Source organism: Varanus komodoensis, unplaced genomic scaffold (assembly GCF_004798865.1).
Source record: "Varanus komodoensis strain SLA01 unplaced genomic scaffold, ASM479886v1 scaffold81, whole genome shotgun sequence".
NCBI lineage: Eukaryota > Metazoa > Chordata > Lepidosauria > Squamata > Varanidae > Varanus > Varanus komodoensis.
This window is the reverse complement of record NW_025336495.1, coordinates 990510-1005308: the sequence shown is the minus strand read 5'-3', so window position 1 is coordinate 1005308 and position 14799 is coordinate 990510. Positions and strand designations below refer to the sequence as shown.

Below are 14799 nucleotides of genomic sequence, written 5' to 3'. Positions count from 1 at the left end.
CCCGCGGGGCTCTCCGCGCCCTTCCCCGGCGCGCTCGGCCTCCCCCAGGCGTGCCGGAGCGCAGCGACGCGCAGGGCTCCCGCCCGCGTGTCCTGCTGGGCGCACGTGCGAATGGGGCATTCCGGCGGCCGCGCCAACGCACCCGGAAGGCTCCCGCGCGGGGGGGGGGGCAGACGCGGGGCTTCGCACAGCCGGCCCAGGGCGCGGCGCGGCGGCTCCGCCGGGACGGGCAGCGCACGGGGCTGCTCTCCGCAGTCCTGCCCGGGTGCTTCCCCACTTTCCCAGCCCCGCCAGCCGCTCCCAGGCGCAGGAGCCCGCCCGGGCGGGGGGCGGCGGGGGCGCGCTTCTGCCAGCAGCCCTGCTGCCCTGGCGGCCCGGGCAGGGGCCCAACCTGGAGCTCCTGCAGAGCGCAGCCCGGTGGCCTCCCCGGTCCAGCCAGGGCCTCTCTCCAGGCCAGAGGCGGCGGAGCGCCCGATGCGCTCTCTCCTCCGCAGATTTGGCAGGGCCTGAAGCCGACAAGCAGTGGGCCGTCCAGGCCTTGCCCACCAAACCTCTCTGACCCGCCCATAAGTGGCCCAGCAAGCTTCTGGGCATGTGCAGAGTGCTTTCTCTTCAGTGCTGTAGCCTACACCAGTCCCCCTGAGATGAAAAGTCCCATGGGGTTTGTGAGTTTTGAGAAAGGGACGGGGAAAGGCGAGTTCTGAGAAAGGCCCCTTTGCCCTAGTCTACGAATGAGAAAGGGATGGAGGAGAAACAGGCCGGACGGACATCTTCTGCCACAGAGTCGCTGGCCAGCAGGCCTGCCAGTCTCTGGGGAGCACCGGGGAGGCAGAGACAGGGCAGCCCCCGCCAAGCTCAGGCTCTCCTGATCCGCTTGATTAGAGCGTCCGTTATCCATTCAGGGTTGCAAAAAAGCCCTCTGTGCATGCCCAGGGATATGCTCAACTATTCCAAGAATGCTCCACAGACTGCTTTTTCCAGGCAGAGTTCAGCAGGCAGGTTTTGGCCCAGTCGAGTTTGGCCCGACACGCTTGGAGAAATCTTCCAGCAGCACCTCTTGTCTCCCATCATGATCCCCACGATCCATGCGAGGCCATGTGGGCAGGACACCGAGCGGGGGAGGGCCACCCTGAAGCCCCTGCCAGGTCGCCCCCCCCCATATGCACTGCACCGGGGGGAGACAGCAGCACTGCTGTCACGGAGATTTGCAAGACGAAAGCGGCAGAGACGAGCGGCCTCAATCGAGACGCTGCGGTAAAATAGGTCACTGCAGCTTGCAAGAGCACGTGCAGAGGGAGTGCGGCCCTGGTGCCACGGCCTCCCCGTGTGCTCCCACGCAAGTGGGACGAGAGGCGCCGCGCTTCAGTCTCGAGCGCCACACTCAGAGGAACGTGGACCCTCCGCACGCCCTCACCCGCGCCCTCTGCGGCAGGCCGTGCGTGCGCTCCTGGGCTCGCCGCTAGGCATCTGAAGGGACACCCGCTCCCTTGCACCGAGCAGAGGCAAACCTGCCTCTGGGGCTGCCCCATGGACATGCATCGGACCGAGCGGAGCACATGGCCGCCGAGGCCCAGGCCGGCAGAGCTCCAGAGTGCGCGGCTCCTCTGGCCAAAAGGGCATTTTCCCCACTGTCGTGGGAGGGGGAAGCTCCGCCCGAGAATTCTTCCTCCTACAGGGCAGAAAAGAGCAGGACATGGGTGCCTGAGCATATGCAGAGCTGCTTACTATCTCAGGACGCCTTCCTGAACGCACTACCATGCTCCTGATTCCGTGTTAACCAGCAGTTTTATTCTTATTTTCTCTTCTTTTTATTGTACCAGGTTTGGAATATCTGTACCAGAATACTGAGGGGCAGATCAACTAAAGAAATAAAGCAGTAAAGCCGAGAGCCAAAGAATGCTGGCTCTGGTAACCAGAGCACTGCTGGGCACTGGAAAGATCCGGGTTTAAGCGCACAGAGCATGAGTGCACACATTAGTATGTGCCGATACACAATGACTCTGAAGTCTCCATCTCTCCCTTTCTGTCACACACCAATGGGGGGCAGAGTCGGTCCCCCAAGGGCCCCCTGTGGAAGGGGGAGGGAATGGCACTTGATTTCAGAAGACATGCTCAGGCAGAGATGTCTGTGGGGGAAGCAGGGGTGGGCCAGAGAGGCAACCAGGACCCGGGATCGTTATTTCAGGCCATGTCCCCGGCAGCAGGGTGGTGCGGGAGAAGCTTCCCCAAGATTCCGGGCTGCAGCCTTGAGGGGCCACCCTCTAACACCCGCCTGCAGACAGCAACTCTGCCCCACAGAAAGAGCAAGCCATAAGAGAGACACAGCAAAGTGTTGGAATAACTGGAAATGGGGAAGGTCAAAAAAGGAGGGACCCCTGGAAGCGGGAGCTGCAGACGCGCCCCTGCCGCACCTCACTGGGAAGCCGCGACCCTCCAGTCCATCGCCCACGGGGCCGAGAGGAACCGCCTTCCGCAGGGAGTCTCCTCAGTGGGGAGTGAGGGGTGCAAAGCTCAAAACGCTGGCACAACACCCGGAAGGTAGGCTTTGTGAGAGAGGCAGGAGTGAAAACCTGGCCTCAGGCCTAGCAGGAGCTCAGCCTGGCTCCTGGTGCTCGCACGTGCACGCTTGCACCCCACTCATAAACAGAGCAAAGGAAGGTGCAGCCATGGCCCAGCGCCCGGGAGACACCGCACGGAGCAACACCTACTAGTTTAAAACATCTCTACCCCATATTCACCCAAAATGGGTCTCAAGACAGCTCATAAACCAGCCACAGCACATTAAAACAGAATATAAGATACAAAGTAAAATTCCAATTATAATAAGCCATCATCCCTTAAAATACTGGGAAAATAAAAAGGGGTTGCCAAAAAGAATAAAGCAACCTCTCTGGGGAGCAGATTCCAGAGCCAGGGGCACCACAGAAAAGGCTCTTCCAGCCCCCTTCAGAGAGAGGTCCTGAAGACGACTTTCGTGCTTGGGCAGGTGTAGACGGCATCCCTTCAAATAACTCCTGCGTTTCCCCCAAAGCGAAAGAGGCCCTAGGGGCATGTCAAAGGGAGAAGGCAAGTCAAGCCCAGGTGAGGCACGCCGCCCTCACTCCTGCCTTTGCAACCGGAGGGTCACACGTCTTGGCTCTGGACGCCCAAGCTGGCTTCCAGCCCCATCCTTTCCAGAGGCAGAAGAGTATGCGGCTGGGGGGGGGGGGTGCCATCATTCCCCATTCCACAAAGCTAACGGCCCTGCCCTCCTTCACTACGAGGATCCAGTCCTTGTGCTGACAGGAAATGCTTGAGGCTGGTCGAGGCAGTGGCTGAAAGCGTTAGGTAGAAAAACAGAACCTCACCATCGGAAGAGCACTAATTATTTGCTTCATCCTGGAACAGGGAAATCGTGTAGTGTTTTGGCTCTCTGGCAGGGGAAGGCGAAGAGCTGCAAGGGGGTATTTAACACACGTACCTCAGGCGCCCCTCTCCAGCATCTCTGACTCTGGCCATCTTAGACCTCCATGGTCGCACTCTTCAGCAGACCCGCTTCCGACAGACCCAGGCTGAGACCCTCTGACCAGCAGCTGGACTAGTGCTCCCATCGCTGCCGGCCGAGCTGGCCAGGACCCATGGGAAACGGAGTCCAACCAACATCCATCGGGCCAGAGAGGGATGCTGCTACTCCTGCATCCTCAGCATTTCTACATGCCTTGCTTGCTAGCTTTCTACATGCAGGAAAGGGCTGTGAAGGGGGAGCACCTCGTCAGGCGGTCTCCAGTTTGCAGTGGAACGGGACAGCCCAAGAAGCGTTCCTGGGCTTGCTTTTCAAAGCCATCTGATTCACGGTTTGTAACAGCCAGGCTAAGCCTGGGAGCAAATTCCAAGACATCTGAATTCGGAAGAGCTCCTGCCACTGATGTGCCGCGGGGATCTTCCTCCTGCTCCTGAAGCACCTGTGCCCTTGCCCTGAAGAGCAGCAGCAGCGGATCCACTGAGACACAGAGAGATTTCAGGGTGTTTTGCAGATCAGCAAGGAATCCAGACTCCCAATTATTCAGCTACAACATTAAGACCCTCCCCACCAAATTTTGGGTACTCCCAATGGGCAAATGCCAGCTCTGTGCCTTTTCCAGCCTTCAGCAACAGCCTCCGCTCAGTCTTGTTGCCTCCAGCGAAGGGGTGGTTCCACTGCGACGCCCTCCCTCCCGCCCCCAGCAGCAAGACGAGCCCCCGAAGCCGTCGCACTCCGCTGCGCCGGTCTTCTCCTCAGCACTGGCTGCAAGCGGTGAAATGGCGAACTGGCGCCCTGCCAGGAGTGGTGGCTTCTGCGAGCGCAACGACGAAACGGGCCTGCACTGCCTGAGTGGCGGTTAGGAATAGGCTCCCAGGCTATTCCATTTGCACCCGAGCTGTTATGCTGCATGTGTTCTTGTGCCGGCCCTCCTCCGAGCGGCATCCTTCCTCTTTGGAGGCCTGCTGCTGGCTTCCTATATTGGCATCTGCTGTGTGGTGATGGGGCACCAGGACAGGGAGGCAGATTCCACACCACTTCTGGCTGTGGAATTCACACCCTGTAAGTCCAGCCAAGGCAACCTGCGAAACCCACTGCAGGTAAGGAAAGGAGGGTGGTATTTAAAGCTGCCTTCCTCAACCAGGCGCTCCCCAAAAGTGCTGAAGTGCAACAGCAATCATTTCTAGCCAGCAGGGCCAGCTGGTCTGCAGGGAGATGGCTAATTTGTTCTTTCTGTTCTCATTTCTCCATCCTGAGCCTTTGGGGAGCAGGAGATTAGACATGCAACTCCAAATGCAACCCAGGAGTGTTGACCAGGGCCCAAATCATTCCCAGCCAATCTGGGAAGAAAGGCTTGCAAAGCTGCCTGTATCAGCCTGGAGGTTGGCATGTGCTCTTCTCCGATCCGCTTTCCAAGGATCGCACTCCTTAGTTTCATTTAACATGCTTGTTCTCAATAAAAAAATCCTAATTGTTGATGGTTGAACAAGGATGAGAATTGCCCAGAGTTTATGGGAATGAGGCGACGTATGAAAATCGAAATAAATAAATGACACTGCCACACTGAAACTGCCACGCCCAAACTCATCCCTGAAGCCATGGCATGGTTTGCTGCTGGCTTGCAGCCTGGCTGGACTTTGCATGGGAACCCAAAACACCCCCCCCCGCACCGCACCCGCACCCCCATTTGTGCTGCTGCCTGCCTTGAAGGGGGGGTAACAAGAAAGCTTGAAAATGAAACCACCTTAAACTCTGCCAAAATAGGCAGGAGAAACAACAGGGAAGCTAAGCCACAATGCTTGTTCTTCAGCAAGTCAATTTGTGGAAGCAGCGGCGTGATTAACACAAACTGCAGCTCAGCATCTAATGCTAAGACAGCCGCTCCCGCAGTCCACCTCAGAGCAAGCCCTGCAGTCGGAGACTCCCTCGGCGGAAGCCTGCCCTTTAGAGCTGAACACGTGCTGTGGAAGAAATGGAACTATGTGACAGCAAAGAGCCAGGATGAAAGTGTCTGACTCCAAAACCAAATTTATTAAAAGCTATTTACATAGATTGCAAGTCATTTACCTTGCAAACTGCTGGCTGTGGCTCCCCAGGAGACTCAACTTGCTGTCGGGGGTGAGGAGAGCGGTGCCCTTCCTAGCAGGCCACCCCCGGCCCCTTCCAAGTCCACCAACCCAGCAGAGGAGCCCCCCGGCAGGTTGCTGCAGCAGTCTGGCCCAGCCCTATATGCAGAACAGGGGGCCCGACTGGGGCAGGGGTGAGGGGCAAGCTCTTCTCAGGTCTTTATGGCCGTATCCCGGGATTTGTAGGCCACACCGCGGCTCTTCAGCTCTCGCACAATGCCTGGAGCAAAGAAAAGCAGAGCTCGTTAAGGGAACAAGGGAGAAGCGGGGCAGCCAGCACGGGACCCAGAGCAGCAGCCACCTCCCATCGCTTGCCAGAGCAGGGGCAGGCGCTGCTAAGGGCAGAAGGGTGGCCTCACCAGGCAGAACCCAGCGGGGCCCACAGCCTGCCTCCCACAGCGGAATCTGGTCATTGCAGCCAGTGACCCTCTGCACTGCCTCTGATGCTGGAGCGACCGGGCAGCTGTCTGGGCCAGCAGCCCTGGAAAGCCCCTCCTGCAGGCAGGTTTCCAGTCCCCTTGAAGCCCTCCTGGCTGGTGGCCGTCGCCACTTCCTGTGGGAGTGAACTGCAGGGTATAAGTGCAAGCGGTGGGAAGAAGTTCTCCCTTGGATCTGTCCTTCAGCTTCAGCCCAGTTGGGTTCCAGTATTATGGGGCGGGGAGAAAACATGCCCTTCCCCCATCTTTCCACACTGGGCACAGCTCTGAACCCCTCTGCCGTGTCGGAATCGTTCCGCACAGGGGCGTTGTTCCAGCCCCCAGACCGTCTGCAGCTCTCCTTTCTGCCTTCCTTCCAACTCTACAGCACCTTTTTACGTACTGCGACCGGATGGGCATCCAGCACGCAGCGTGTGGCTGCAGCAAACGCTTGCTCGGGAGGAGGAGGTCCCCAGCGGTTGTCCCTCCAACGCCTTTCCGCGCCCCGCAGAGCGCGTGCCCTTTGCAGAGGAGCCGCACGCTGGCCCACGCCACAGCACCAAGGCCTCTTCTTGGTCGGATCCCCCAGCTTGTGCCGGGATCTGGGGGGCCAGTGCTGTCCCCACGAGCTTTCAAGAGCCCCTGCTCGCCCTTCCTCACCAGGATTTGTCCGTAAGCTCTTTCCCCCTCCGAGAAGCACAGACATGCACTGGCCCCATGACAGGCAGCGTGCAGCTGCCAGAGCGGGAGCTGCAGGCGTGTGAGGAAAGGTTCTTAGGCCAGGACCGGCAGGAGCTATGCAAAGTACCTTGCGGCAGACGGCCCGTCACGGACACGGCATACACGCCCGGCTTGAAGTTACCTGAGAGAAGACAGCTGGTGTTATTCTGGCCGAGTGCTGCAGGAAGAGCCCACGTGGCCACGCAGAGAAGGGGAACTAGCCTGCATGGCTGTGAAATGCTTTGGACCTGACCTTCCACCCAACCCTCTGTGAGCCTGGGAGGTTTCCGGAAGGACCCCAAGCTCTCTAGATTCAGAAGGGCAAAGGACCGAAAAGGCCCTGGCAAGCTGCACAAACAACAAAGCAAAGCACAGAAAGGGCGCTTCAAGTGCAAACGGGGGAACCTCCGTCATATACAGATGGACAAGCCTGCACAGGACCAGTGATATGCAAGTCGCACTGTGTATGCTGGAAAGTGTTAGAAACACAGAAGCAGAGCGAGTCGGAAGGGGCCTCCCGGGCCATCTAGTCTGACCCCCGGCTCCAGCCGGCTCCGCTCACGACATGCCCACCATGTGCATGTCCAACCTGTCCTTGAACACCCGCACCGATGGGGCCTCAGCCACCTCCCGAGGAAGCCCATTCCACACCCTCGGGGTCCCGACTGTCAGGAAGTGCTTCCTGGCATCCAAATTGGACCTTGGCTCCCTGGGCTTTGTTCCATTGGAGCGCGTCCTGCCTTCCTCTGCAGGAATGATGCAGTAGCCTAAACTGACTCCTTCAAAAGGTAGAAGGAACGTTCCCCTCATGCAAAGGCAGTGAAACGCACCAGAGATGCTAGAATTGTTTGTCCTAGGCCATTTCGTCTGCTCCCAAGTGCCCTTTACAGCACAAAGGTGGAACAGCCTCACTCCCCAAAGACATTCCTCTCCGGGCTTCTGTGTTGGCCTTTCAGGCCCAATTCATGGTGGCCCTGCCACACAGCTTCCAGACTGTGATGCCTAGATGCCTCTTGTGTCTCTGCTGCTGGCACTGTTTTACAAGCTTTCAAGAGGCCATATGGCAATACTGATTTTGACTGTATCTTTTTCAGTATGCCTCACTGGCCTCCAGGAAACTCTTAACCCAAGCAGAGTTGCAAATCCTTTAATAACAAGAATCCCTCCCACTCCAAACTCACCATACCAAATTATATTCATTAGGAAAGTGGTTGTAGCTTGAGAGGTGAAGTTTTGCTCCTGACTTAGGAGTTTTCCAACAGGAAGTCAGACTGAATTTGACCCTACCTGAACCAAGGTGGGCAAGGACTTACTGATGCGCTGCCACTTGGAGACCCAGCTGTCCTCAGGGCTCATCATGGCAATGATGCTGCAAAAGGAGGTGACACCTCAGAGCAGAGCAAACTGAACGCTCAGTCCCTAGCCCTGCCAGGCCGTATGGCTGGGCAGGAACCCTGCAGAGTCGCCACAAGCACACCAAAGCAACTTCTCCTACGCCAGTACAGGACGGTGGCAAGTAGAGGTTGCGTCTTGCTTTTTGACCAGAGATCCCTTCCATGGACGTATTCTGCCATTTTCAGTGTGCAAAACAACAGCTTCTCCCAAATCAGTCACCAGTACTTTCCCTTCTTCTGTGCACATTTAAACAACATGGTTACTAATCCGGAATCTGTCGAAAGAAACCCCTTGCCAAGCTCCCAAGGAGATTCTGCAGACACTTAGCCAACATTCGCATCAACATTTCATGCCTGGATTCACTTGTTGTCAGAGTTTGCTTTAATTGATTGACTGATATGCTGCCCAAATAGCTAAGGGCTCTCCAGGCAGCTTACATAAGGAGTAAAATCAACAATATACTAAAACAAACGTGTCCGTAAAATGAATAGTAATAAAAAACTAGTAAGAAAAAATGAATAGCTAAATAATACATTAATAAACTGAGAGGGGATATAAAGCAGTTATCCAATAATACAGCATAATTCACAACCAAAATTAAAAAAACCATAGTTACAAGCTAAAAAGGTAGCAGCAAATAAATTGAAAACCAGAGCCTGACAGGGTCTCCAAAATAAGCAGAGAGCAAAAAGGTCTTCAGCTGGCTTTTGAAGGAGCACAGTGTCGATATCAGCCTAATTTCTTGCGGGGTCAAATTCCATAAATGGGGGGCAATGCAGACGAATGCCCCCCTCCTTGCCAACTCTTCCCTCCCTGCCCTTGTAGGAGGAATGCTGAGGAGGGCCTTGGATGCTGACCACATTGACCGGCAGGGTATATAGACAGGAAGGTGCTCTGCTCCTTCAGCTAGCCTGGCTCCAAGCCATTTAGGGTCTTGTGCGTTATTGCAAGCACTTTAAATTGAGGCACGCAGCAACCAGCAGCCAGTGCGGCCTGCGTAGGACCAGCCTGATGTGCTCACAAGCGCCAGTCCTCGTGAGCAGCCACACCACCCAAGTTTGAACAAGCTGGAACGCCTGGGCCATCGCCACGGAAGCCTCGTGTAGAGCACACTGCAGCCATCCAAGCAGATGGCCAGTGCGTGGATACCCACGGCCAGGTTCCACTCACCCAGGCGGGGATGCAGCTGATACATCAGCTGCAGCTGATGAGAAGCACTCCTAGATAAGAGCCCACCTGAGCGACAAGTGACACACTGCGAACCTTCTCCATCAAGTGACAGGAAGAAATCCTATGCGTATTCACACAGAAAAATGGCCTGCAACATGGCTGGGTAGGGAATTCAGGATGTTGAAGGAACGTTTCTTATCCCAACATGCATGGGCTGGTGATATTTTTGGTCTTGCCCTCTTTGCCATTGTCCTCAACTCCCCCCTCCCCCAAACATGGTCTCCAAGCACTGCTCCAGAACGGTATTCCTATATCCATGGCACATCCCAGCAACATAATCTGGTAATCTGAAGCCAAGCATGGTGGCTTCCAGGCTCACACACTTGACTATACACTCAAGAACAATTCAGCCCAAACTCTCAAATGCTCTCACCCATCGAAGGAAGAGCTGGTGCAGTCATAAACCATCTCGCGGTTCCCCTTCATCTGCAGGTAGGAATCGCAGTTGTCACAACCATCAAATTCAAACTGGTCAATGGTCTGGAGAGGACAGAGAAATTTATCAGAAAGAGAAAGTGCTCACAGAGCTGGCACTATTTGAAAGGAAGCAAAGCAAAGACTATGTCTGGAATGCAGCCTATGCTATTTTAGTGGTGGTGGTGAGAGCCAGAGGACTCAGGCTGACCTGGGTTCGAGTCCCCGCTCAGCCATGGAGCCCACTGGGTGACTTTGGGTCAGTCACAGACTCTCAGCCCAGCCTACTTCACAGGGTTGTCGTCGTTGGGATAAAACTGAGAAAAGTTGGAGAAGAAAGATGTAAACCACATTGAGTTTGTTATATTTGTTTGTTTTTATGTAAGTCATCCTGAGGCTATGCGATGGGACAACATACAAATACAATAAATAAATTTATATTTGGCTTTTATCTTATAATTCCTTACTTGTCATTCCAGGGAACAAAATTCACCCTGAAGACCTTCAGGATGTGTAATTTTCCCCATGAAAGAGTCTCTCAAATTCTCCCCACCTGGTGTTACAAAATGTGCCTGATATTCACACTGAACATTCATCAACAGTAGTCAGAATAAAATACATTAAGACAAACTATGTATTAAAAAGGCACATTAGCTCAAAAGGAGAATCATGGAATAGCAAAGCTGGAAGAGGCCAGGGGGCCATAAGGTCCTACCCCTGGCTCAATGCAGGACCCCCAGTTAAACCATTGCCTCTTGAACGCCTCCAGGTGGGAGAGCCCACAACTTCACTAGGTCATTCCAGTGCTGCTCTAAGAGTCGGGAATTTTTTCCTGAAATCTAGCCTGAATCCGGCTACTTGTAACTTTGACCGAATGCGGCAGCCTTGGGGCTCTTCTGATGTTCTCCGAAAAGATAACTACCCAACATTTTCTTCAAGATATCTCTATACAGTTAGTCCGTTGCATCCCCTGATGAATTTGCATTAATGCTGACCGCGTCTACCCCTGAGTTATCGCCGCGTTGCGATTTACGCAATATTAAGCTAAAAACATTAAGAGTCGCGCCACTGGTCATGCCTAACTGAGGCGCCGAGCACTTCAGTGGGCGGAACCCTAAACACGACCGAGCCCGGATCCCATCCTCGAGCTCCCCGCTCCGGCCAGGGACGTGCTCGGCGCTGTACCGAGCGTTCACCGAGAGACTTTCGGGTCATTGCCGGAAGCAGAAGTGGGCTCCGAGCGCGCTCCGCTCCTCCAGTACCTTGACGAGGGAACACAGCAAACAGGCCCGCAAATGTCGGAGGTCTTTCGGCACCGTCTCAAACGCCATGGCCGCCACCAGCACCGAGGCGGCGATGGCGAACCGGCAGGAGGAAATGGAGAGGGCCCTGCGCGTCACTTCCTCTGCGACGGCGCCGCACAGCCACTTCCGCCCGCGAGGCCCGCTCTGCCCTCGCGCGGGCTCTATGGCCCCGCCGGCGGACCCCGCCCTCTTCGCGGGCCACCTCGCGCATGCGCAGGAGCCGCTCTGGGGCTCCTCCCGGGCCCTGGTCGGCGGAGATTGATTATTCATCTATTTATTTGGGACGCTTATATGCCGCCCCATTCGCAAAAGCCTCGGGGCGGCTTCCAATACAAATAAATAACTATACAATTACACTAAAAATCTGGAGACATCCCGGCAGAGATATAAAATCAAGTAAGTTCGACAATTACAAAAAGGTTTAAATGAAAAGGTCTTGGCCTGGCGCCGAAAAACAAACGACGACGGCGCCAGGCGGACCTCTCTGGGGAGCGCCTTCCGTAAGTGCAATCACTTCTAATCACTTACTATTAATCGCCTCGCTGCCCGAGCCTCGTTTGCCCCGTGGCCGGGCGGCCCCGGCGGCCCGTAATAACGCACAGCGCTGTTCTGAGAATGCAACGCTGCGAGGCGCACGCGGGACTCCCCTGCGCGGGTGTCCCAGGCGGGCGCTTGCGGGCCGGCGCCGCCTGCCCCCCGGCCCCTGGGCGGGCGCTGCTGCCGGCCCGTGTCGGCAGCGCTGGACCAGCCGGGCCAAGCCGGGGCCGGCGCTCCTGCTTCGAACGGGCCTCGATTCACGGCCGCGAGGGCTGGAGTTACTTCGCAGGCACAGGGGCCGGGCGGGTGGCCAGGGCCGGATTCTGCCCCAGGCCCTGCCAAGCAGCCACAGCTGCTGCAGGCATTGCTGGCAGCGGGCCTGGCTGGACGGGCCAAAGCCCGGCCTCGTCCGAAGGCAGCCGACTCAACCACTGGAAAGCCGCTGATGCACCCGGGGCGCAGAGGGCGGTTGCGAGGAAACCGAGGCCCACCGCGGCTTGCCATCTCCAAGCCCTTTCAGAGGCGGGGGCCGCCATGTCACAAGCCAGGAAGGCTTGGCCGCCTGCCGTCTCGCCAACTCGAAGCACGCCCCGATCCCCTTCACGCGCGTCCTGGGCCAGTATACAGAGGTGAAAAATAATTTATTTCTGCGGATGAGGAAGAGGCATTTCTTGAACATAGGCACCCAATAAGAAAAATACAGAAACAAACGGCCGCATGAACAGCTTTACACGTGGATAAATATATTAGCAAAATAAATAAGTCTGAGCATGTCCCCATATTCAAACAATCTCTCTTCAACATAAATATAACGTTTTGCATAGGTAATATATACATAAACATAATTTCTTCCTTTTTTCTTTTTGGTTTAGAAAAGTACCCAAGTGCCTGAAAAGTTGACTCAGGAAATTTAATTTAAAAATACAAAAATAAACTCCTTGTTCACATTTCAAAGGGTCTGAGGTTGCTGGGAAGGAGCAGAGCAGAGCAGAGCTTGATGGAAAGGATGTCGAAAGGAAAGGTGGCGCATCAACATTGAAACCTTTTGTTCATTAGTGAATAGGTTTCCACCTGAAAGATGTGAACCTGAATGCAAACAGATGAGCCTGGAGCCCCACGTCCCGTGCTTTTCTTCCTCTTGATATACCATTTCTGTGTGGACTCCAACCAAAGGCAGAACTGAAGTCCAAAACAATCCCCTCAAAACAAGGATGCCTTCCATGGCATTGGAGAGACGATCTGGAAATGCTAAAAAGGGGCTCAGCAATTTGGCATCTTCGTGTTTCTGCCCCGGAAACTCATTTCCACTTTAGAGCAACTTCTGGAAGAAAAAGGAGTAGGGCCACCCCGCCTTTTCTGCTCTTGCTGCAAGGTGCCATACATTGCACGTTCCACCCTCCCAGCGTGGTAGAAATGGAAGGTGTCCCACAGAGCCACCCCGACAGCAGTGGCGATCGCTCCCCGGAAAGCATGGCCCATCAGAGCAGCCTCCCTCGGCCGTGTGGCTCTCTGAATGTGTTGGACTGCGACTGGGAATGATGGGAGTCACAGTTCAACACACCGGGGGGGACCAAGCTGAGGAACCCGTTTGTGCCACAAGCACGAGGGCCCAGCGGGACCACCAAGAGCCTCTGGGGGCACAACCCTTCGCATGCTTAGGCAGGAGAAAGGGCTTCAGGCCCCCCGAGATGGGAAGCTCCCGCCTACAGTGTTTTAAGTGTATCTCAGGGTGGGATCCTGAAAAACGCCCCTGACTTTTCTCACATTTGTCACATGTCCCAAGTGAGTTGCCACCCGCCTAATGCAGGTGTCACAGCACCTTCTTGCTACGTGTTGCTAAATATCATACGGGGAAGGAGACTGTCGCAACGAAGAACCGTTGGGCGGAGCCCAAAGGAGGCAGCCCGGCAGCCATTTCCACGATCGACAACACTCTTCCAGATCCAGGCTGCCATCCTGAATGGCAGCTTTATATAAGGGCAGCTCAGTCTGTGCTATTTCCCTGAACGTCCTCGCCGTGTCTGAAAGACACAAACCGAAGATGGATGAGCGACAACTGAAGTCCTACGGATGAGACCTCTGGCCAGCCTGTGCAACGCGATCGAGATGGCCGAGGCGCCACTGGCGCTTTGCCGGCAAGGCATCCGTGGCAGCTCGCAGACCATGCTCCCTTCGCACGGGTCGCAGCCTCGCTCAGCTCCCAAGAGCGCCTGCGCACTTCCCTCGTCCCAGAGCCCTCGAGGAGGGCAGTGCTTCCCCACTTTTCTCAGAAGCCTGGCAATGCTCTGGGCAGCAAATGTCCTCACGTACAGGATGGAGCTGCGAGCACTGCTGCAGCAAAGCTTTCTGCAACTTGCATGCTAGCATGACAGGTCTGTTCGGCACGCTCCCCTCCCGCTGCGGCCCCACCACCAGGTTTCGGGCAAGTCCACGCACAGGCGAGGCCCTCTTCGGACGCTGGGAGAGGTGGCCGTGCCCGCCATTTCTCCGCGAGAAGAATCCCTGACGGCACCTCTCTCTCGCCACGCGGGGGCGCACCGACAGCAGCATTGCACATGCGGCAAACATGCTGTGGGAAAGCAGACGGCTCGCGGGTGGCCTCGCGCGCTGTGCCGGGAACGACTCCGCCAGGAGTTCTGCTGTACCGTTGTGTCTCTGCAAAGCGCACCCTCTTCTCAGGTGTTGAGAATTGAGGAGGAGGCTCCTGTGGGCTGAACGAGGTCCTTGCTTCGATTACAACTTGCCAAATGCCTGTCTGTATCCCCCATAGCTGCGAGAAGCCCTTGCGAAAAATGAACACACAGCTGCTTGCTCTACCCAATGCAGCCCCTTCCCTTCCATCTCCAAAAGGTGGGGTTTTCCAGCAAAATGCAAACACGGAGCCTGAGAAATCGAAATTCTGCCAGGCGGGAACCACTCCCTGCCAGCTGGATGGCCCCCTTCCTTTCCCTGGCCCCCAGACACGGGCCTCATGGTGGTCTCTCGGCTTTTGTGGAGCCCCCACCCCACCATTCTGACAGGTACTTTAAGCTAAAATGTGCTGGCAAGGTGTGCTATTTCTGACCATATCCCCTTTGATCTCAGGCTCTGCACACCACTGGAATATGGCCCAGTTCTCCAGAACTGGTCCGTGAGCTGGACAAGACCCAGTGTTCCAG

At 55.9% G+C, this 14799-nt stretch overlaps 1 protein-coding gene across 1 annotated transcript; it reads right to left on the bottom strand.

Annotated features, from left to right (window-relative positions):
* Positions 1 to 5509: 5509 nt before the first annotated feature.
* Positions 5510 to 11183, bottom strand: SUPT4H1 (SPT4 homolog, DSIF elongation factor subunit). The gene is made up of 5 exons (XM_044456145.1): positions 11063 to 11183; positions 9760 to 9866; positions 8075 to 8130; positions 6850 to 6903; positions 5510 to 5845 (listed from the first exon to the last, which is right to left on the bottom strand). Exons 1-5 carry the CDS (start codon positions 11129 to 11131, stop codon positions 5778 to 5780), a joined length of 354 nt encoding a protein of 117 aa, XP_044312080.1. The 5' UTR covers positions 11132 to 11183; the 3' UTR covers positions 5510 to 5777.
* Between the last annotated feature and the right edge of the window lie 3616 nt (positions 11184 to 14799).

What these genes read in the sequence shown, in the direction of transcription:
- SUPT4H1 (XM_044456145.1), bottom strand. Translation starts at nt 11,131, where the DNA reads ATGGCGTTTGAGACGGTGCCGAAAGACCTCCGACATTTGCGGGCCTGT. An exon ending in ACCAGCTCTTCCTTCGATGG is followed by an intron (nt 8,131 to 9,759) that starts GTGAGAGCATTT and finishes CTCCTTTTGCAG; the next exon opens with CATCATTGCCATGATGAGCC. An exon ending in CTCCAAGTGGCAGCGCATCA is followed by an intron (nt 6,904 to 8,074) that starts GTAAGTCCTTGC and finishes GTCTTCTCTCAG; the next exon opens with GTAACTTCAAGCCGGGCGTG.